The sequence below is a fragment of the Balaenoptera musculus genome, chromosome 1 (assembly GCF_009873245.2).
Source record: "Balaenoptera musculus isolate JJ_BM4_2016_0621 chromosome 1, mBalMus1.pri.v3, whole genome shotgun sequence".
Lineage (NCBI taxonomy): Eukaryota > Metazoa > Chordata > Mammalia > Artiodactyla > Balaenopteridae > Balaenoptera > Balaenoptera musculus.
The window spans coordinates 117,864,755-117,886,423 of NC_045785.1; the positions used below are offsets into that span (position 1 = coordinate 117,864,755).

Below are 21,669 nucleotides of genomic sequence, written 5' to 3' on the forward strand. Positions count from 1 at the left end.
GGGCAGGGGTCCATATTCCTCGATTTTATTTGCCAACTCTGCCTAAGGAAGCAGGGAAGGAAGGATTAACTTCGAGGGTCAATTGTTTCAGGGAATAGTTCTGCTAGAATTAAGGCTGCAGCCCCTGCTCCTCTACCCCAAATTCTCACACCCATTCCCATTCTACCAAGAGGACAAGAGCGCCAATTTTGAGAGGTGCAGACCTCCAGGAGGGAAGTGTAGGTCCATTTTCCTACGGAGAGCTGTACCTGTGCGTCGAACTCATTTGGAGGTGTACTGTGTTCTGTTCAGGACTGTGAGGAGGAGTCCCCAGGGCCTGGGAGGGTGCGGGGCGCCTAGGGGCGTTCCGAAGCAGTGTTCGACAGAAGTTTTCACAGTAGTTCCCTCCGCCACCCTTCACAAAACGCGTCTCCAGGCTATGTGGTGGAGGGAACTTCAGTGGCTCAAGCTCCAAGATGCTCCCTCTAGTGTCTTGCACGCTCAAAGGTTTTTCCCGACCTTGGAAAGGCAGGGCGATCTAAGGCCATCCACTTGAGTAAGTCTAAGCAGCTACCAACAACTGTCTCTGCAGTGCGGGGGTTGGAGCTCTCTGGATGAGAGAGGTCTGTCACTCCTTTGCGTCCTCCTCTCCCACTGGCCCATGCTCAGCAGCCAGGCAGCTTTTTTTTTTTTTTTTTTTTTTTAATCGATTGGGCGGAGCCCAATCAAGGGAGGGTTGGGTCTCTGAAATCTTTTTTTCGCCCGGTTCCAAGATGGTGTTCATGACTACGCTGGGAATGCAACGTGAAGCCGCAGTTCTGCCATCATTCAAGATGGCTGCCCCCATCAAGATGACCGGGGTGTGCCTGGGGGAAAGGGGCAGCATGATGGTATGAGACGGTAAGGGTTATTGCTCCATTGCAAGCCTCGCCTTGAGGCATAGGAATGAAGAGCAGAAAAGCTAGGAAGCTGGGTGAGGTCTGTGGTGGAGGCTAGGATTAGAGAGTGGGGGAGGGTACAGGGGTGACAGGTGGGGGTGAGGGATTAAAGATGGGATGGGAGTGTGGCTTGGGTTCAAGCTCCCCACCGGTGCCCTCTCCCCCCACTTTTCCTGTTCCAGGTCTAGCGTCGGGCCATGTGGAAGTTTCTGGGACTGGGGAGCCGGATAATGGGGCGTGGGGCCCGTGCGGGGTAGAGGGAGCAAAAGCGTCCTTTCCCAGGCGAACCCCGGCCCCTCCCCTGACCTCTGAACTGAAATGGGGAACACGTTGGGCCTGGCACCGATGGGGGCTTTGCCCCGCCGGAGCCCCCGTCGAGAGGAACCTCTCCCCAACCCTGGGAGCTTCGATGAGCTGCACCGGCTGTGCAAAGGTGAGAACTTGGCATCTGGGTGTCTCAAGTTGAAGGGGCAGAGAAGGGGAGGGTCTTGAATGGTGGGTGTACAGTGATGGGAGCAGAAAGGGGGAGATCACAGCTGGGGCGTGCAGCCTCAGGGAGGATCAGGTGCTCAGTGGAGCGGAGCACTTCCTGTTACAGGACTTGAAAGGAGGTCAATTCCTCCAAAGCACTTTCTATGGGATTGAAAGGGGAGACTACTTCATGGGGTAGGGGTTCCTTGTCTGTGCTTATTCCTTCCCTTCCCCTCCCCTCCACCCGCTTCAGATGTATTCCCAGCACAGATGGAGGGAGTGAAGCTCGTTGTCAACAAGGTTCTGAGCAGCCATTTCCAGGTGCTCCCACTTTTCTGGCCCCTCCTTTCAATTCCTCCCTGCCTGTCTCTGGATCCTCTTCTTCTTTCCTTTGTACTCCAGCCTTAGCCAGGCTATATGGGACAAAAGAGAGAGAGTATGGGGGCTCTCTTTACTTCCTTTGCCTGTGGGAGTTGTTGCTTTTAATCTGGTGACCCTCTGTATATGTTGGAATGTTTGGGTTTCTTAAAAGACCTGCTGGATGGGGACAAAATGAAGGGGGGGATGGGGGATTGAAATAGAGCAGAAATGCTCTCTCCTCCATTAACTTCTCTTTCCTCAGGTGGCTCACACTGTGCACATGAGTGCTCTGGGCTTGCCGGGCTATCACCTCCATGCGGCCTATGCAGGGGACTGGCAACTTAGCCCAACTGAGGTGAGGGCTCCACACACCTGGGTTATCTCCCTAAAAACCCAGCTAGGACCCAGGTGTAGAGGAGGAGGAAATGTGTGTGTTATGGGGAAGAATGGGCAGGGCACCTCCTCCGGGTTTCTGCTGAATGGGAGAGGGTGGGGAAACATTTCTGTGATGAGCTGGGAGTTTGTCCTTGTGGCTCCACTAGGGGGCCCTGGGTACCGTTAAAGAAATCCTACATTTGGATTTAGGCTGAGTGGTGCCACCCAGCTCAGTCTTAGTCTGGACACTCTTCAACAGGTGTTCCCCACTGTGGTCGGGGATATGGATAGCAGTGGCAGCCTCAACGCCCAGGTCCTGCTCCTCTTGGCAGAGCGGCTCCGAGCCAAGGCTGTCTTCCAGGTGACCCATGGTTCCTGCCTTCATCTACTGAAGCATTTCCTCTTTCTCCCCCATGAGTGTCCTGCTCTGGGGGCTCAGGGGGAGGAGCAGAGGCAACAGTGATCATAAATAGGGAGGGAGATTTTACTTCTCCCTCTCCCTACCCAGACGCAGCAGGCCAAGTTCCTGACGTGGCAGTTTGATGGCGAGTATCGAGGAGATGACTACACAGCCACTCTGACCCTAGGAAATCCTGACCTGATTGGGGAGTCGGGTGAGGAATTGGTACAGGGTTCTTTTTGTCTTGGCTGCCCACTTGCTAATGCTGGCTATGCCTCTTCACTGTCTGTACAGTTCAGGGATTAGAAAAGAAACTTTCTGGGGCAGGCTGGGGTGGGGGGCTGCTGGGGGTGAGGTAGAGGGCCTGTCTCTATGAGTGACTCCATGTCTCCCCACCCCACAGTGATCATGGTCGCTCATTTCCTGCAGAGCCTCACTCATCGGCTGGTGTTGGGAGGAGAGCTAGTTTATCACCGGCGGCCAGGAGAAGAGGGGGCCATTTTGACACTGGCTGGGAAGTACTCGGGTATGGGGTGAGGAGGAATAGTGACAGGGAGGGAAATTCTGGACTTGGCTGGGGTCCTGGCCTGTGTGCTAGTACAGTAACACTCCTTTTCACTTCTACTTTGGTTTTGACAGCTGTACACTGGGTAGCTACCTTGAATGTGGGATCAGGTGGGGCCCATGCAAGTTATTACCACAAGGCAAATGAACAGGTGAGTCTACTGATCCCATCCCCCGCCCCAACAAGCCCCTCCCAACCTCCACAGGCCCTGCTGACCCACTGTTCTTCCTACCCTCGCTACATATACGTTTCACGCGCACCTTCATTCTGCTGATGCCCTGTCAGGACTCCTCTAGTCTTCACTGAGAAAGATCCCCCTCCCATCCTTGCCCGTGGTTCTCAGGTTCAGGTTGGAGTGGAGTTTGAGGCAAATACGAGGCTACAAGACACAACTTTCTCCTTTGGTTACCACCTGACTCTGCCCCAGGCCAACATGGTATTTAGAGGTGAGGGTTATTCAGATGACATTCGGAGGTGCTGAGGGATTGGGGTGGGGGACAGCGGGAGGGAAGCCCCACCTTACTCTGCTGGCCCCTTTCTCCGAGCCCTGTTAGATAACCTAGTGTATATTCTCTTCCCCAACAGGCTTGGTGGACAGTAACTGGTGTGTGGGTGCTGTGCTGGAGAAGAAGATGCCCCCCCTGCCCGTCACCCTCGCCCTTGGAGCCTTCCTTAATCACTGGCGCAACAGATTCCACTGTGGCTTCAGCATCACTGTGGGCTGAGGTTGTCCCAGAGCCAGCCCCCATAACAGCTGGAACCTCTGAGTCAGGTGCCCTGGGGCCAGGAACTAGGCCCCTCTCAAGAGCCCACCTTGCTGGGTGACCTCTAGGTCCCAGGAGCAGAGTGGGGACAATACATGCCCTCCTCCGAACTGAAGCTGCCACAGAGGCAGCTGCTGAGGCAGTGGTTTGAGGCTCCCACCTCTGCCATCAGCCCCAGTTTCATCTTCCCATACTCTTATGGCTCTGGACTAAGGGAGAAGGATTAAGGGGTCTGGCTGGGTGCATTTTCTCCCCTCACTCCCACCTCCTTCATTTCCTTATGGATTAAAGCTCCCAGTCTCTTCCTCTTCAGCGCAGAAAAATCTGCATGGGATTAGGTCCCCATCCTGTTTTCCATCCCAGAGTTTCCCAAGGCTGGGAAAGAAGGGCTGAAGGGCTAAATCTTTGACCTCAGAAAGTGGGGCCCACCTATTCCCAGACGGAGCTTCTTTACCTCTTAGCCCTGAGGCTTCCTCCTTCCCCATCTTCTGTGCGTCCAGAGAACAACTTTGTCCCCATGGCCACGCCTCATTCTCCCCATTACCGCATGAAGAGGCAGATCTTTAATCTTTCATTGCAACCAGTGGGCTCCCTGTTTACTGGCTCCAGCCTCTGGTCCGAGCATTTTCCCCTTTCCAGTCTAGCGTGTCCAGGTGGGCTGGGGAAGGAGGCGAACTGGGTCTCAGCTGCAGGTCTCCTGGAGCAGTGGCACCATGGTGGACAGTCCCCTGGATGTTCGTGATTTGGTACCAATATGCATTGTTAATGCTTTGGAGCTCAGCCAACAGGCCCAGCTGCTTCGCATATAGAAACCTTCGGGGTCACCAGGGAAGGAGGAGAGAGATAGGCAGCTGAGAGTCTTGTCCTGAGGCCCTGACCCCCTAAACTGCCTCTCTGTGAAGCTAGGTCTGAACACTAGGGAAAATATGCTCTGATGTGACAAATGTATCAAAAGTTCCAAAGGTCCCAAGTGGGGCCTCTATCTGACACTGACTTCTCTCACCATGCCATTTTTCTTGAACCCAGAGCTCAGAGGGCCAAGTGTGAAGAAAGCCCCAGACTCTGCCAGATATTCAGCTGTGTGGAATCTGAGGATCTGGCCTTCTAGAGCAGGTTCTAGAAGGTGGGTGTGTTCTATGGTATAAAGCAACCCTCTCCTGGCCAAACTGGCACATGGAGGAATAAGCAAAACAGAAGTGGAATGTACTTCAGAGTCTGGTTAGATCATGGACTGTTGAACCAGGGACTGGCATTGGCCATGAAACTGAACGACCATAACTTCAAAGGGAATGAAAAATTAAAGGAATTGGACCAATGGAGAGGAGGGGAAGGGCCAAGGAAAGAGAGTGAACAAGGTTCTTGAAAGGCTGTTTTAGTCTGGAGGAGTTGGATTGGTGAGGTGATGGATGTCATCAATCTCAGGAATGCTATTATACCAAGCCTGTGAGCTACTACTTTGCATCTCTCCTGAATAAAAAAATCTGGAAAAAGTGAGATGAAACAGCAGTAGGAGCAATTTGAATGCCGGAACTCTATGAGATGGGAGGGAAGGACTAGACCCCCAGGGGCCCTGGTTTCCCAAAGGAAAGGACAGTAAAAGCACTCATCCTGAGTTCAGTATCTCCCTAACTCCTTCCCACCCTGGTGCAGCCTCCACGCGCCCAGTCCCACTGTACTGGTCCCAGGGATTTTGCTGCTGGCCTTTGATATAGCTCTGCAGAGTCAGCGCTATCTCCTCTTGCAACTTATCAGTCCCCTCTCTCTGGGTTATCCCAGGCCGGTCTGTAAGATAGGGAGTGGGGAAGGACAAGGTGGGAGGTTGCGGGTGACCTGCATGGTGCCCTGGGGAGCCAAGACTGGGATAGACCCATTCCACAGGTTTGAAGACTAAAAGGCCTGGATGGATGGATTCAGGGAGCTGGGAGTTTGGGCAGAGGTGGTGGAACAAAAGCTTCTGGGCTTTGGGGGATGCTTCCCAGGAGAGAAGAGGGCCATGGCAACCATGAACACATACTCCAGGCTCCTGGAGCTGCAGTCGGCGCAGTGTCCTATGGAAGCCGAAGAGAACTCCAAAAAACTCTTCCTGGAACCCCACTGTGGGAGATACCAGGCTTAGGAGCCTTCAGGTCACCTCGCCACATACCATACCGAAGGGATGCATGCCCTCTACTGTTCTAGCACCATCTCACCATGCACTCCATCTTCTACTGTGTAGCGAAGAGGCCCGCAGAGGAAGTTTTGTGTTTGGAGACAGAAAGTGGTATTGAGTGCAATGTGACATTTCTACAGCTGCTTCCTTGAGAAGGGAGATCTGGTCCTCCATGGGCCAGAGCAGGAAACCTGCTGTTTAGACTCTAGCCTGAACTTCAGAGAGGGAGAGGAACTCCCAGTTCTGATTGAGACATTTAAAAAAGCTGGGAATTCAAGACCTGGTACTTGAAAAGGCTGAGCGATGGGTTAGTTTGGTTAGTGACCTTTTTTTTTTGGTGGAGGGTGGGGGTGGTGAGGGTGGGATTATAATTTACTGGAGTGTTTTCTTCCTGAAAGGTAAGGGGAGGTCACATACCGAAAGGGGCAGATCCTTGGTGAGCCTGATGATTTGCTGTACCATGAAAGCGTTGATGTCTGCGAAATGCGTGAGCAGAGGCAGTACAGGGAACTGGGTGGGCGGCGCTGGTGATGGATGAACAGATGAGCTGGAGGCTGCGGAGATCAGAGCCTGGGTGAGAGGCCCCGGTCCTAGGGAGCTCTTTTAGGCCTCTCCAGCTTTATCTTGGAAGGGTTCCGGGCTAAGGAGTCTGCCTCAGCTGGGGTTCTGGAGAAGTCCTGTCCTCTGTTGGTGCATGGCACACAGCCCCCTCCCTCAGGCCAGCCTCCTTGGGCACCTTTTGGTCACATTTCAGCTTGAATCCTGTAAATGCTCACCCTGAACTGCACAAACTGGTCAAACGTGGTGCCCATGTGGCGAGTTTGGGCCCCAGCAGTGTCTGGACTAGCTCTCTGCTCCTCAGCTGCATCGGCGCTTGCTGTGCCCGTCGCCGGGCCTGTCTTGCTCACCGCAACGCCCGGGCTTCTGCCCATGGGATCACTGTGCCCGGGGAAGGGATGTGACAAAGCTATTGAGACCAGCAGAGAGCACCTTTCTCTGTCAGCCCCTGGTCTGGGGCCCTCAGACACTCTGCGTAATGAAGGACGCAGGGGAGGGAGGAGAGTTCTTTTTTTTTTTTTAATTAATTAATTAATTTTTTTTGGCTGTGTTGGGTCTTTGTTTCTGTGCGAGGGCTTTCTCTAGTTGCGGCAAGCGGGGGCCGCTCTTCATCGCGGTGCACGGGCCTCTCACTGTCGTGGCCTCTCTCGTTGTGGAGCACAGGCTCCAGACGCACAGGCTCAGTAGTTGTGGCTCCCGGGCCTAGTTGCTCCGCGGCATGTGGGATCCTCCCAGACCAGGGCTCGAACCCATGTCCCCTGCATTGGCAGGCAGATTCTCAACCACTGCACCACCAGGGAAGCCCTGGAGGAGAGTTCTTGAGGCCTCCTTGGGCTTGGCTGAAGTCCCAGGGGCTCCAGGTGGTAGGGAGTTCCTGTACACTTTCCCCGACCTGTGAGTCACTGCAGCAGAAAACAATGCACTGTGGGAAGGAAAAAAAGGATAGACAATAAAGTGGGAACAGTATAGGGAGATGTTTGGCTTCTGGGGGAGCACTGAAGAGGGGGGGCTCGTGATACCAAAAACAGCACCTTATGTTTGCATAGCTTTATAATTTCAAAGCTTCTGAGGTTAAGTCTCACTGAATGAAACAATCCTGTGGGTGGAGAGGGCAGGTGTTATTATCCATATTTTTCAGAAACAGACTGACATTCCAGTGACAGGTCCAAGGTCACAAAATCGTTATGTGATGTAGACTGAATTCAAGATTTTTTGACTTCTACAGTTTCCTTTCCACTGCTCCATATTGAAAAGCAGTGTGATGTCATGGAGAAAGCAAGGGTCTGGTGAATACTGACTCTACAACTTTTCAGCTGAGTGGACTTGGACAAGTTGATTTCTGTTACTTTAAGTTGATTACAAGTTACAGTATCTTTTGGGGGCAGAGCCTTATTACCTGGCACAGAGAAAAAACATTAAATAATTCAACAATTATCAAGTACCTATTAAGTGACAGGCACTATATTTGAGAGATGGAAGAGTAAAAGCAAGCCATATAAATATCTAGGGGAAGAGCATTCCAGGTAGAGGCAATGGCAAGTGCAAGTATAAGTTACAACAGTCTTGAGAATAGTGTGCTTGGTGTGTTTGAGAATGGCATTGACGTCAGTGTGGCTGGGATGGGTTGAGCAAGGGGAAGAGTAGGAAGTAAAATCTGAGAGGTGGTATGGAGGAGCTGGACCATGAGATCATGGACCATAAGAGAGAGGAGGAGCCCTTGGAGTTTTTGAGCAGAATAGTGACATTGTCTGACTTGTTTCAGAAAGCTTACTCTGCCTGCCCTGTGGAGAATACGCTGTGGGAACAAGGGCAAAGCATAGTCAGTGGAGGGACATAGTGGATTCTCGGGATGTTAGGGGGCCAACACACTGTCCTTCTTCATGCCAGCATCTAGGCATTTCTGCAACCTGCAGGCTGGGCAGTGGCGCCTCTGGGCCTTGTTGACCTTCCAGCTTCCAGCAAAGGGGCACGTGAGACCGGTGCTTTTGCTGACTGTTCGCCTGAGAGGACAGAGACATTGTGAGGGTTGGGGATGGCAGCAAGCAGGTAGGTATGTGAGGGGCTGAAATGAAATGGTCAAAAAGAAACTATGGTGGGAATTCCCTGGCAGTCCAGTGGCTATGAAACAGGAGGGAAGGGGGCAGGGCACAACCTTTGAAAGAATGACATAGCCCAAGGACATGACATAAACTGCTTAGAATCAAATGGGTCCAAGATGGCAGACAAGTCGAGTTCCACTAGACCTTGAGCCTCAGTATACGCTCACTGTAACACATCTGCAAGCTAAATGACACACCCACAGGTGCCATAACAGTTCCAAGGCTGACCATAAGGATCAAAAAGCGGGTGGTGGCCCAATTCCTGGAAATCCCCACCCCTTCCTGAAATAGCTGGAATACTCCTCCCACTTATTAGCCTATGAAACTACCCACCCCTATAAAAACTGACAACCCCATACCCTGGTGCCTTTCTCGCCTTCTGAGATGGCCCACACTCCGTCTGTGGAGTGTGCTTCTCTCTAAATAAATCCACTTCTTACCTATCGCTTTGTCTCTCACTGAATTCTTTCTGCGATGAGACATCAAGAACCTGAGCTCCATTAAGTCCTGAAACCAGGTATGTGATCTCAGTTGGAAGACCGTGGGTTTTGGCCGGGTTCGAGTCCTGGCCGAGAGGGTTCAAGTCCCAATCTGAGTTTTGGCCGGGTTCGAGGCCCAGACATGTGGGTTCAAGTCCCAATCGGTCTAGGCTGGGTTCGAGTCCCAATCTGAGGTGCACGGTTTCAGTTAGGACTATGTGCTTTCACTGCTGAGGGCCTGGGGTTCAATCCCTGGTTGGGGAACTAAGATCCCGCAAGCCAAGTGGCCAAAAAAAAAAAATCTGTGGTGACAGAGCTGTGCCCAGAGGTCCCTAGGGGTAGAGAGGATACAACACATCTCAAGCATTTCCATGGGGGCACAGAATCAGTCAGGAAGGCCTAGTTGATGCTGTACTAGTTTGGTGCTTTGCAGGTAGTGAGTACCCTTGACTAAGGGGTTGTGTCCATAGGACAAGCACTCAGCCTTCCCTCTGTTATTTTACCTCATGTTTATACAAGTGATGAGGTTGGCAATTTGTAGCGTGCTAGCCACAGCGTAGTTAGGCTTCAGGATGCAGGAGTGATGTAACTGGACAAGCTTGGGCATGTGCCAGGGCTTAAAGGCTGCCTGGCAGGCAGTTTGGGAGGGCGTTTCTGTTGGGGAGGAGGTTCTCACCTGAAGGAACCCTTGCAGTCCTCAAAAGGCAGGGCATGGAAGTGACAGCCTGTGGCTCAGTGCCTGCACACCACACAATTCCTTGGCTCATCTTCCTCACTGGCCCTGGCTTCAGGTGTTGCAGTGGCTGTCACAGGCCCCTGAATGTCAGAGGGTTATCAGTCAGCTCTGGACCACCCTTGACCTTCTTCCCCTCCTGCAGAGCCTCTTCCCAAACCTGCCCTCGGCCTGACCCCCTGCATTATCTGCACTTTATTGCTTTTAGTCTCTGGACCCCAAAAGTTTTCCTACCTGCTTCTCTTCCCACTCTGACCCTGCTTTCCCCTTGAGCTCAAGAGCTGCTAGTGTTTAGAGTTAGGGATTACGGCCCTCAGTATCTGGAAAACGAGGATAGAAACTGCTCCTTATCAGATACATGTAGATTTTCCCTATTGCTGAGGAGAGAGGGAGAGAGCGAGCTTTTTCACATGCAGTATGTCAACAGTAAAAGAATAGGCATAACAATTGTACAAAGCTCCCAAAAGGAAAGTTCTTCAAAAGAGATTGGGGTCTAATTAAGGGCTTATGTAAAGAGCTAGAAGAGGTCCCACTTCCCAACAAGGGAGGGCTGAGAATTAAATCAGAATGGCCTCTAAAACATTAGATATATGGGATTGATCTGGGGGCTCTTGCACCAGCGCTGGCATCATGGGAGTGTGCCCTGAGCAGTCACACAGTCTCTGTGCTCAGAGGGATCCTGGGCTTGGTTTAATGCTCTGATGTTGCCGCTGTCTTGAAATTCTTTTTTTTTTTTTAAATAAATTTATTTATTTATCTATTTTTGGCTGCGTTGGGTCTTCGTTGCTGTGCATGGGCTTTCTGTAGTCGTGGTACGCGGCCTTCTCATTGCTGTGGCTTCTCTTGTTGCAGAGCATGGGCTCTACGCGTGCGGGCTTCAGCCCGTTGTGGTACTCGGGCTAAGTAGTTGTGGCACACGGGCTTAGTTGCTCCGCGGCATGTGGGATCTTCCCGGACCAGGGCTCGAACCCGTGTTCCCTGCATTGGCAGGTGGATTCTTAACTACTGTGCCACCAGGGAGGTCCTGTCTTGAAATTCTTAATGATGTTTGAACAAGGAGCTCTGCATTTTCATGTTTCAGTGGGCCCTGCAAATTATGTACCTGGTTTGTATGGAGCCAAGATGAAGGACATCTAATTAATAAGCTTAAGAATCAGAAGTAGGAGCCTTCACTGGGGTTGTCTAGTGCTCCATAGACACTGAAGAATATTTTTGCAAATGTAGAAAGTGTGTATGTGTCCAGATGGCCAAGAGGCAGTTGAAAATATGCTCAACATCGCTAATTATTAGAGAAATGCAAATCAAAACTGCCATGAGATATCACCTCACACCAGTCAGAATGGCCATCATCAAAAAGTCTACAAACAATAAATGATGGAGAGGGTGTGGAGAAAAGGGAACCCTACTACACTGTTGGTGGGAATGTAAATTTGTGCAGCCACTATGGAGAACAGTATGGAGGTTCCTTTAAAAAACTAAAACTAGGGCTTCCCTGGTGGCGCAGTGGTTGAGAATCTGCCTGCCAATGCAGGGGACACGGGTTCGAGCCCTGGTCTGGGAAGATCCCACATGCCGCGGAGCAACTGGGCCCGTGAGCCGCAATTACTGAGCCTGCGCATCTGGAGCCTGTGCTCCGCAACAAGAGAGGCCGTGATAGTGAGAGGCCCGCGCACCGTGATGAAGAGTGGCCCCCGCTTGCCACAACTAGAAGAAAGCCCTCGCACAGAAACGAAGACCCAACACAGCCATAAATAAATAAATTAATTAATTTAAAAAACAAAACAAAACAAAACAAAAAACTAAAACTAGAGCTACGGTATGATCCAGCAATCCAACTCCTAGGCATATATCTGGAGAAAACCATAGTTTGGAATGATACATGCACCCCAGTATTTATTGCAGCGCTGTTTACAATAGCCAAGGCGTGGAAGCAACCTAAATGTCCATCGACAGACGAATGGATAAAAATGTGGTACATATATACAATGGAATATTACTCAGCCATTAAAAAGAATGAAATAATGCCATTTGCAGCAACATGGATGGACCTGGAGATTATCATACTGAGTCAAGTAAGTCAGACAGAGAAAGACAAATATGATATCACTTCCATATGGAATCCAAAAAAATGATGCAAATGAACTTATTTACAAAACAGAAACAGACTCACAGACATAGAAAACAAACTTATGGTTACCAAAGGGGAAAGATGGGAGGGAAGGATAAATTGGGAGTTTGGGATTGACAGGTACACTCTACTATATTTAAAATAAATAACCAACAAGGACCTACTATATAGCACAGGGAACTCTGCTCAGTATTCTGTAATAAGCTAAATGGGAAAAGAATTTGAAAAAGAATTGATATATGTATATGTATAACTGAATCACTTTGCTGTACACCTGAAACCAACACAACATTGTAAATCAACTATAGTCCAACATAAAATAAAAATTTAAAAAAATTAAAAAGGTGGGAATTTCTAAAAGAAAAAGTGGGTTTGTGTGTATACACATACACATGCACTCTCTCTCCCAACCTTTATGAACAGAAAAAGTAATTTCAAAAGCTATTTGGATGTTTTGGGGATGGGTAACATGTTGGATACATCTATGTTGGATAAATCCGATCCCACACACACTGGAATAAGGTCCAAATCTCAGTCTTTCACTTTGAAAGGTCTTTCTCACTGTACATCTCCCTGGGTGTTTGTTGTTTCTGCACTAATATAGTAGTCTTCTCCCGCTAGAATACAGCATTTTTTTTTTTTTTTTTTTTTTTTTTGGCATATCGTCTGCTTCTTCAGTTAAGGGTTAAATTATAATTAATGATACTCTAACAGTGAGTTAAAAACCCAAGTGGAGTCTAGAGCCATAAAAATACACTTAGAGAGACAGAGACAGAGAGAAGAGATTGGGTTAAAAAGAGCCTTGTTTAGGTCCCCTTCATCTCAAGTAGGTGCAACATCCAACTATGTATAACTTACTGCATTTTGAAGGAAGCTGAGCTCCAGAGAACACAGGTGCTTGGATCTGGTCCTTGGGAGTCGGTGAGCATATTTATGCATATGCATCTGTTGGTATCTTTGCTTGAGTGAGACTCTGTGAGAATTCATACTAACTCATTCAATCAACAAATACTGACCGAGAACCTACTATGTATTAGACACTAAGGATAAAAAAGATGAATAAGATGCTCTCCTGCCCTCATGGAGTTTAAAGATGCTAGTGGAGAGACAGACCTTTAAATAGATATAAAGAAATATAATCGGGAACTGCCCTGGTGGCCCAGTGGTTAAGACTCAGCACTTCCACTGCAGGGGGTGCAGGTTCGATCCCTGGTTGGTGAACTAAGATTCAGCATGCCGGGCGGCACGGCCGAAAAAAAGAAAGAAAAGAAATATAATCCTATCACTGGTGACGCTATGCACAGAGCATTCTGAGACTACAGAAGAAGGGCACCTAATCCTGCTTTAGCAAAGAGGTGTTGAGGAGGAGGCAGGAAAGTCTTCCTGGAGGAGTGACAGCTGAGTTGATTTTTAAAGGATAAGGAGGAGTTAGCAAGATACAAATGAAAGGTAGTTCAGGTAGAGGGTACAACCTGAGAAGTTCAAGAAGCCAGATACAAAAAAGTAAATATGGTAGAACCACGAACAGGTCTTTCTTGCTGGAGCATAACATTTCAGGCTGGAATGGGAAGAGAAAAGTCTAGAGAGATGGGGTATGAGGCTGAGATGTAGGCAGGGCCGGTTCATGGGAGACCTCGTGTGCCAGAGAAAGCAACTTAAGTCCATCAGGAAGCTTTTAAAGGGTAAGATGGGAAATGACATGGTCAGATCTATTCTAGATATCCAACTACTGGCTGTTTGGAAGATAGATATGAGGGGGCAGGACTGGAGGCAAAGAAACCAGTTAGAAACTCTTGCCATAAAGTAGGTGAGGGATTAAGCCTGATCTAGGATAGTGGTAGGATATAGTGGAGGAGAGGGTTTTGAAAAATACATGGGAGGTGAAATAATTGGAGCTTGGTGATTACTAGAATGTCTAGGTTGAGAAAGAGGAAGAGTTAAAGATGACTCCAGGTTCCTAGCATGGGTGATTGAGTGGATGGTGGTACCACCAACTGGGAGAGAGACTACAGGAGGAGTATAGGGCCCTCCCTACTTGGGCCCCTATTCTTTTCCACAGTTGCAGATTTACTCTAGCAATAAGTTATTAAGTACCCACTCTGTGGTGAGGCACTATGGAAAGGGATAAAAGAGAGGGTTCCTATTATCAAGGAATTTACTGACTGATTATGGAGATTGCATAAGTAAATGGAACTCCTAGATCTTACAAGGAAATATATAATCAAACTCTAAATTGTGTGGTAAAGATCATGTATCATATTATAGGTATTAATTGCTTCACTAATTTGTTCTTATTATGAGCAGCATACTGTGTAAGAATCCTTACCAGTGTTAACCCTAAAACATAAGTAATATCACCACTTTACAGATGAGAAAACTGAGGCCAGAGAGTTTAAATAACTTGTACAAGGATTACTATACCCAATAGTTTACTAGGTGACTTCACCTGGATGTCACATAGGCATCTCAAATTCAGTATGTCTACAGTGAAGCTTTATGATCCCTAAAGCACAAGCAACATAATAAAAAAATAAGTGGTACTGCATCAAACTAAAACTTCTGCATAGCAAAAGAAATGATCAAAATGAAAAGGCCACTTACAGAATGGGAGAAAATATTTGCAATCCACACATCTGTTAAGGGGTTAATATCCAAAACAAATAAGGAACTCATACAACTCAATAGCAAAAAACCCAAATAATCCAATTTTAAAATGGGCAAAGGACCTGAATAGACATTTTTCCAAAGGAGATATTCAGATGGCCAACAGGTACATGAAACGTGCTCAACATCGCTAATATTTATGGAAATGCAAATCAAAACCACAATGAGATATCACCTCACACCTGCTAGAATGACAATCATCAAAAAGACAAGAAATATAAAAATTGTGAATCACTATGTTGTACATCTGAAACTTACGTAATATTGTTCATCAACTGTACCTCAATAAACAAACACACACACGAAAAAAGAAAAGAAATAACGGGCTTCCCTGGTGGCGCAGTGGTTGAGAATCTGCCTGCCAATACAGGGGACGCGGGTTCGAGCCCTGGTCTGGGAGGATCCCACATGCCACGGAGCAGCTGGGCCCGTGAGCCACAATTACTGAGCCTGCGCGTCTGGAGCCTGTGCTCCACAACAAGAGAGGCCGCGATAGTGAGAGGCCCGCACACCGTGATGAAGAGTGACCCCCGCTTGCCGCAACTAGAGAAAGCCCTCGCACAGAAACGAAGACCCAACACAGCTAAAAATAAATAATAAATAAATAACAATAAATAAAAAATTAAAAAAAAAAAAGAAAAGAAATAACAATTGTTGGTGAGGATGTGGAGAAAAGGGAAACTGTGTGCACTGTTGGTGGGAATGTAAATTGGTACAGTCACTGTGGAAAAGAGTATGGAAGTTCCTCAAAAAATTAAAAATAGAACGACCATATGATCCAGTAATTCCGCTTCTGGGTACCTACCTGAAGGAAACAAAATCACTGTCCCAAAGGGATATCTGTATCTCCATGGTCTTTGCAGCATTATTTATAATAGCCAAGACATGGAAACAACCTAAGTGACCATCAATAGATAAATGGATAAAGAAGATGTGAGATATATATGTATATATATTTTTATATATACATAAATAATATATAATATCTATTTAATATATGATATATATTTAATTCAGCCATAAAAAAGAAGGAAACGCTACCATTTGTGACAACATGGATGGACCTTGAGGGAATTATGCTAAGGGAAGAAGAGAAAGACAAATACTGTATGATCTCACTTATATGTGCAATCTAAAAAAAACCAAACTCGGGGACTTCCCTGGTGGTCCAGTGGTTAAGACTCCACGCTTCCACTGCAGGGGGCACCGGTTTGAACCCTGGGGGAACTAAGATCCCGCATACCACACAGGGCGGCCAAGAAAAAAAAAAACCCAAACTCATAGAAATAAAGATCAGCTTAAATCAGATTGGTGGTTGGCAGAGGTGGGGGGAGAGGTGAAGCTGGTCGAAAGGCACAAACTCCTAGTTATAATGTAAATAAATTCTGAGGTTGTAGTACACAACATGATGACTATAGTTAACAATACTATATTGTATATTTGAAGGTTGCTAAGAGAGCAGATCTTAAAAGTTCTCATTACAAGGAAAAAAATTGTAGCTGTGAGGTGAATCCTTTGACAATATATACATATCAAGTCATTATGATGTACACCTTAAACTTACACAATGTTACATGTCAGTCGTACCTCAATAAAACCAGAAAAAATAAAAACAAAATGGAAATCATTGTCACCTCCCCACAAACTAATTTCTCCTACACAACCTACCTTGGTGACTATCCCAACATGAGGAAGTATTGGGTTGGCCAAAAAGTTCGTTTGGGTTGTCCTGTAAGATGTTATGGAAAAACCCGAATGAACTTTTTGGCCAAGCCAATAGAAAGCACATGTGGCTTGGAGTCATACAGACTTAAGTCCAAATTTTGACTCCAGCTCTTGCTAGCTGAATTACTTTTTTTTTTTTTTTTTTTTTGGTTCCTTTCCTAATTATTTGAAGTCACTGAGACTCAGCTCCACGGGAGTCAGATATCATCAGGCTGGGCCATTCCCAGACCGGGGAAGGGAGGCTGACTTCCTTTTCCTAGCTCAGTACTGAATTAGGGAGAAGTTCAGACTAGAGGAGAGGTGCTCTGGCCCGGGGCTGCCCCTTCACCTGGGGCCCAGGGATTGCCCTGAGCCTTCTTTTTTGTTGTTGTTGTTTCCTGACCAGGGATTGAACCTGTGCCCTGGGCAGTGAAAGTGCAGAGACCTAAACGCTGGACTGCCAGGGAATTCCCTGGCCCTGAGCTTTCTTGTTCTTGGAGAAGTCCACCTTGCAGTTCTTTGAGACGGGGTTGTCTTAGGAACACACCTCTCTGACCTTGCTCTTCTTATGTACAGAAATGCTCCCCCGGCTTCATGGTCTCTCCCACTGAGCGGACTGAGGCTGGGAGATGTGCTGCAGGATGCCCCTGCCATCCATGATGAACAGGCTTTCAGGGTTAACTGATGTCCTTACCCTCTTCCAACATACCTGTCCTAGGCCAGGCTCTGAAAAACACCTGTGTTGGTTGTAGCCTGGTAGGTTAAACTCTCGGAACTTTGGTTTTCTTATCTGGAAGAAAGGGTTTAATGATACCCACTAGCTGGGTTTGTTGTGAAGATTAAATAAAGTGATATATGTAAACTTCCTTACACAGTGCTTGGAACATGGAAAGAAGTCAATACATATTCATTCTCTTACCCTCTTCCTTTCCTTCTTTTCCACTGCTACCCTCTCCCTGATGTCAAGCCAGAAGCCGGGGAGTCACTTAGCCCCTTTTCTCGCCCTCCCTAAAAAAGATCAGATGCCATGCCCTGCCATTCCTGTCTCCTGGCCTCTACATGCCCACTACCTCTTGGCTGAGTTCAGGCCCTCATCATTTTCCACTTACCACTGCAAGTAGTGGAATTAAATTATTAAATTAAATTATTCTCCCTAATACCAGCTTCATCTATTTCCAACCCATCCTCCATGCTGTTGCTATTTCTAAAATGCAAATTTGATCATGTCTCTCCCCTGCTTAAAATTCTTCATTTGCTTCTCATCACCTTTGGGATAAAATCCAATCTCTTTGGCATGCCACACAAAGTGCTTTGTGATCTGGCCCCTATTTATCACTCTGCCTTCATTTATCCCACTTCCCTCCCCTGACCTAACACATCATACTTTGTGCTTAAGCACTTAGAGTTCCCTGAACAAGCTACACTCACACACCTCTGAACATCTGCCCTTATTATTCAGCCTGATTGGAATTGCCCCCCACACCCCACTTCCAAACCACCACACATCCCCCCACCAGGTCCTCTTGATCCTTTTGGCCCTTTGGGCCTGAGTACAGCAGATCACCTCTGGGAGCCTGTGGGTTAGAGCTACACATCTGCTCACACATTTGTCACAGCACTTATCACATTGCAGAGCAACTGTCACTTTCTGACTGTCAATCAACTGTGAGTTGAAGTCAAGAGCTGCATCTTTTATTTTTGGATACTTAGGGTCTTGTATACTCCAAGCACAGATAATAAATGTTTACAGAGTGAATAAATGGGCTGGGATATGAATTAAGGTCTGATTCCAAACTCATGCTCATTCTATGTGGCATTATGTTATTATTTGAGAATGCATTCATTCATTAAACAAATACTTAATGGGTATCTATTTTTCCAGGCATTTTTTAGTAAGGTATATTCCATGTCATCTGGGTACATTTCCTGTTTCCCTTTTAGCTGCTGTCTTTCATAGCTGATTATCTTTTGCTGTTCTGAGTTTCTGACAGGATACTCATTAGTCTTTTAGTCTGATTCCTGACTCCTTTCTGACTTCTGAACAATTGCTGCCTGCTGTTCTTACCTGCCATGTTTGCAGTTGACACGTGGTCAACCTCACTCAGGTGTCCACTGAGCCAAATTGCCAGTCTGGGCCTGCTTTATCCTATTTGGCCTCCCAAGTTTTGGCACAAACACTTCTTTGAATAGGAAGGGTTCAGGCTACCTCCTTTCCTTTGTACCTTGTAATCTGGTTTTGATCTTCTTTAAATTCACCAAAGATCTCCGGTGACCTGTTGAATTCAATGGGCTTTCTCTTATGTTTCTCCCAATCAACCTCCCTATTGCTTTGACTCCCTGACAACCACATTATCTTCTTTGAAATGTCTTTTCTCCCTAGCCTCTATGATGTTATGCGTTCCTGATTCTCAACCTGTACTTCTAATAGCTCTTTTTTCTTTCTCCTCTATTGGATTCTCATTTTTCCTAAGGCTACGGGTTATGGAAAACTATGGGTTTTTCTCTAAGACTCAATTTCAACCTCCTCACCTTTCTTCTTCTGTGTTCTTCCCTCATAGTTCATCTAGTCACAAGGCTCTGGTAAAATGTAAAAATAGCTCACATTTTAGCATCACAGTTTACAGAGTGCCTTTACATACCTGATTTCATTTATTCTCATTCTAGTATGTGAATGTCTTCACAAATTAACTCCAGTTCCATGCATGGGATCTTGCTATTCTTAGTAGTTCCTTATGATGCCTGTTCAGATTATTATTCTCATTCTATTCCTTTTTCTGGACTCTCACTGCACTTGCCCAGACTTCCACCACAGCACCCATAATAATATTGCACCTTCGCGTTCACATGAACGTCTCTCCCCTTCTAGACTGTAGGTTCTATGTCATGTGGGTCTTCTTTTCCCAACACCTAGCATAAGTCCTGGCCATAATGTGTGTTTAATATCCAGTGAATAATTGAATAGCTCCCAATTTTCTGGTCCCCATTCCAAGAGTCACTTTGAATCTTCTCCTAAATCTTGTTATTGATTCCTTATGCCTTATGTTTCTTGATGTTGTCCCTTTTCTTCTGTTACTGTCACTATAGTCACCCAGACTGTAGCACTTTGTATTATTATGACATCCCCATCTTTTTCTCCCTGCTCTTGGTCTTTCTCTTGTCAAATCAGTCCTGTTTTCCTTGCAAGAATAATCTAAAAATGCCATTTGTACAAGGGTAAGGTTTAAATTCCTTATTCTGACATTCAGGGCCCTCACACATCTCCTGCCACTTCCCTATCATAAACCTCATTCTTCTTTCATCATTTTTTTCTTGTTATCACCCAGATGTCAGATCGACACCTTTTCCTCCTTCCCCCATTCCTTCTAGCATTTGTCTAAATTTTACCCTTCCTTTATCCAACCCAAATTCCACTTTCTCCAGGAAGCTTTTGACTCTTTCAGTCCTAGACAATGTCTTTCTTCTTAGACCTATACTATTTACTGTTATACAACTTACTGTTGTAGCATACTTGGGCATTTAATCATCTATGGCAGGGATCGGCAGTTTATGGCCTGTAAGCCAAATCTCGCCTGCTGCCTGTTTTTGCACAGTCTGTGAGCTAAGAATAGTTTTTACATTAAAAATGTAAAAGAAGAAAAAGAATATTTCACAGCATATGAAAATTATATGAAATTCACATGTTAGTGTCCACAAATAAAGTTTTATTAGAATATAGCCACACCTATTTTGTTTAGACATTGTCTATGACTGCTTTCAAGCTATAATGGGAGGCTCAAGTAGTTTAACTATAGGGCCTACAAAGCCTAAAATATTTACTCTCTGGCTGTTACAGAAAAAGCTTGCTAACCTCTGATCTAGGATCTTGAATTCTCTGTATAATCTTTGCATCGCTGTTCAAGAACTTTGGAGAGGTCTGCTTCACTAAAGACAATCTTTTCAAGGCTAATTAGCTGTTCCTTAGACAGGTGGGGGAAGCCAGAGAGTAGGCTGCATAGAGTAAGTAGGAGCTAGCCTACTTAGAATTTAGTAACTTAGGCAACCAGATTTCCATTGGAAAGTGAGAGTCAGAAGATCCCAGGTAGATGGGGGAAAATATGTGACCTTTTTTCCATCTTCTCTGTTTCCGAAGTGGCAGAGAAAATGTAAACACACAGAGGGTCTAGCTAGAGAAAGGGTATTTGAGGTCTTATCTGAATCTGGTTGTTGAGAAGGGATCAGTGATTGCTGGCTGAGAGAAGCTCAGCTATTAATGACTCAGTTATTACAGGCCATGAAAGAAACTATCAAAAGGGTGTAACAGCTAAAGCTGAAAGTGTTTGGCTTTGGCTGACTGAAGCTTTAAGTAGGCTAAAAGGTTTTACAATGCCTAGAAGTATCACAGGCAAGAGCATTTAAAAGATTTCTTTAAAGTAGAAATGAAAGCCAGATATTTAGGAATAGCAGTTGAAGTTATCAGAAAGTTCCTGACTTTTACCTAGGTGTTCTATTTCTTTTCATCTTGCTCTAATCATGTTTTTTTCTTAAAACTTATGCAACATAGTGATTATTTAGTAAAGTTCCATCTTATTGAAAAATAATCTATATAGATTGGACTGTGAGCTTCATCTTTCACATCTGCTCCCTACATCTGGGCAGAATCCACTTGCTAGTTTTGGTACTCAAACATATACCACCAAATGGGTTCCTACCTGAATTGCAGGAAGAAAAAACCTAGACTCTAGGAGATAGGACTTGCATATTGAAATCTATTTTAATGGCAACAATAGGTGCAAGGTCATAATGTGTGTGTGTGTGTGTGTGTGTGTGTGTGTGTGTCTCTCTCTTTTTTTAATAGCTTCACCACCACAGTGGAGGGCACATTGTCAGAATGAGACTGAATGAGTAAACAGTCGTAAATTAACTTTTGGGGGGCGCTCATTACCTATTCAAGTAGACGCTAGGGGACCATCATTTTGTTGGAGAAGGGTTTTTCGCATTATGTGGGAGGTAGAATTGATGAATCCTAAAATGTCTTTCAACTCCTTAGATCTATGATCTTCCAAATCAAACAGGCAGTTCAAATTTTCCCTGTTCTTTGGCACAGAATACCGTCCCCTTGCATCTCTCTGTCTCTCTTTTGCTCTCTCTGTCTCTATCTCTCCCTCTCCTTCCCTTCCTCCTTTCTGCCCTTCTCTTATTCAGACTGCCATCCTATTACTAAATCTTAATCTGTAACATCTCTTGGCTTTTACCCTTTCATTCAGTTTCCTGCTTCACATGCACCCTCTTGATCTCCTTCCAGCTCTTCTTTCTTCACTTTCTCA

General features: G+C 46.4%; 2 protein-coding genes across 4 annotated transcripts; one reads left to right on the forward strand and one right to left on the reverse strand.

The window, feature by feature from the left end:
- The first annotated feature begins 771 nt into the window (after window positions 1–771).
- On the forward strand, window positions 772–5,464 carry TOMM40L (translocase of outer mitochondrial membrane 40 like). 3 transcript variants are annotated; one of them, XM_036828647.1, is made up of 10 exons: window positions 772–879; window positions 1,100–1,350; window positions 1,642–1,709; window positions 2,011–2,103; window positions 2,383–2,484; window positions 2,632–2,737; window positions 2,927–3,049; window positions 3,163–3,239; window positions 3,432–3,534; window positions 3,674–5,464. In XM_036828647.1, the coding sequence occupies exons 2-10, from the start codon at window positions 1,236–1,238 to the stop codon at window positions 3,811–3,813; spliced, it is 927 nt and encodes a 308-aa protein (XP_036684542.1). In that variant the 5' UTR covers window positions 772–879; window positions 1,100–1,235; the 3' UTR covers window positions 3,814–5,464. The 3 variants fall into 3 exon arrangements, with proteins under 3 accessions (XP_036684542.1, XP_036684562.1, XP_036684553.1); XM_036828667.1 differs by lacking the exon at window positions 2,927–3,049 and having other exon boundaries at window positions 3,674–4,164; XM_036828658.1 differs by lacking the exon at window positions 2,383–2,484 and having other exon boundaries at window positions 3,674–4,164.
- Window positions 4,521–9,744, reverse strand: NR1I3 (nuclear receptor subfamily 1 group I member 3). Its single transcript, XM_036871229.1, is given in 13 exon segments — window positions 4,521–4,579; window positions 4,581–4,665; window positions 5,529–5,649; window positions 5,829–5,868; window positions 5,870–5,946; window positions 6,042–6,133; window positions 6,135–6,192; window positions 6,415–6,522; window positions 6,525–6,555; window positions 6,778–6,833; window positions 6,836–6,940; window positions 8,429–8,715; window positions 9,641–9,744. Coding segments are annotated over 13 exon segments (1,209 nt in total). The 3' UTR covers window positions 4,521–4,534.
- Window positions 9,745–21,669: the final 11,925 nt, after the last annotated feature.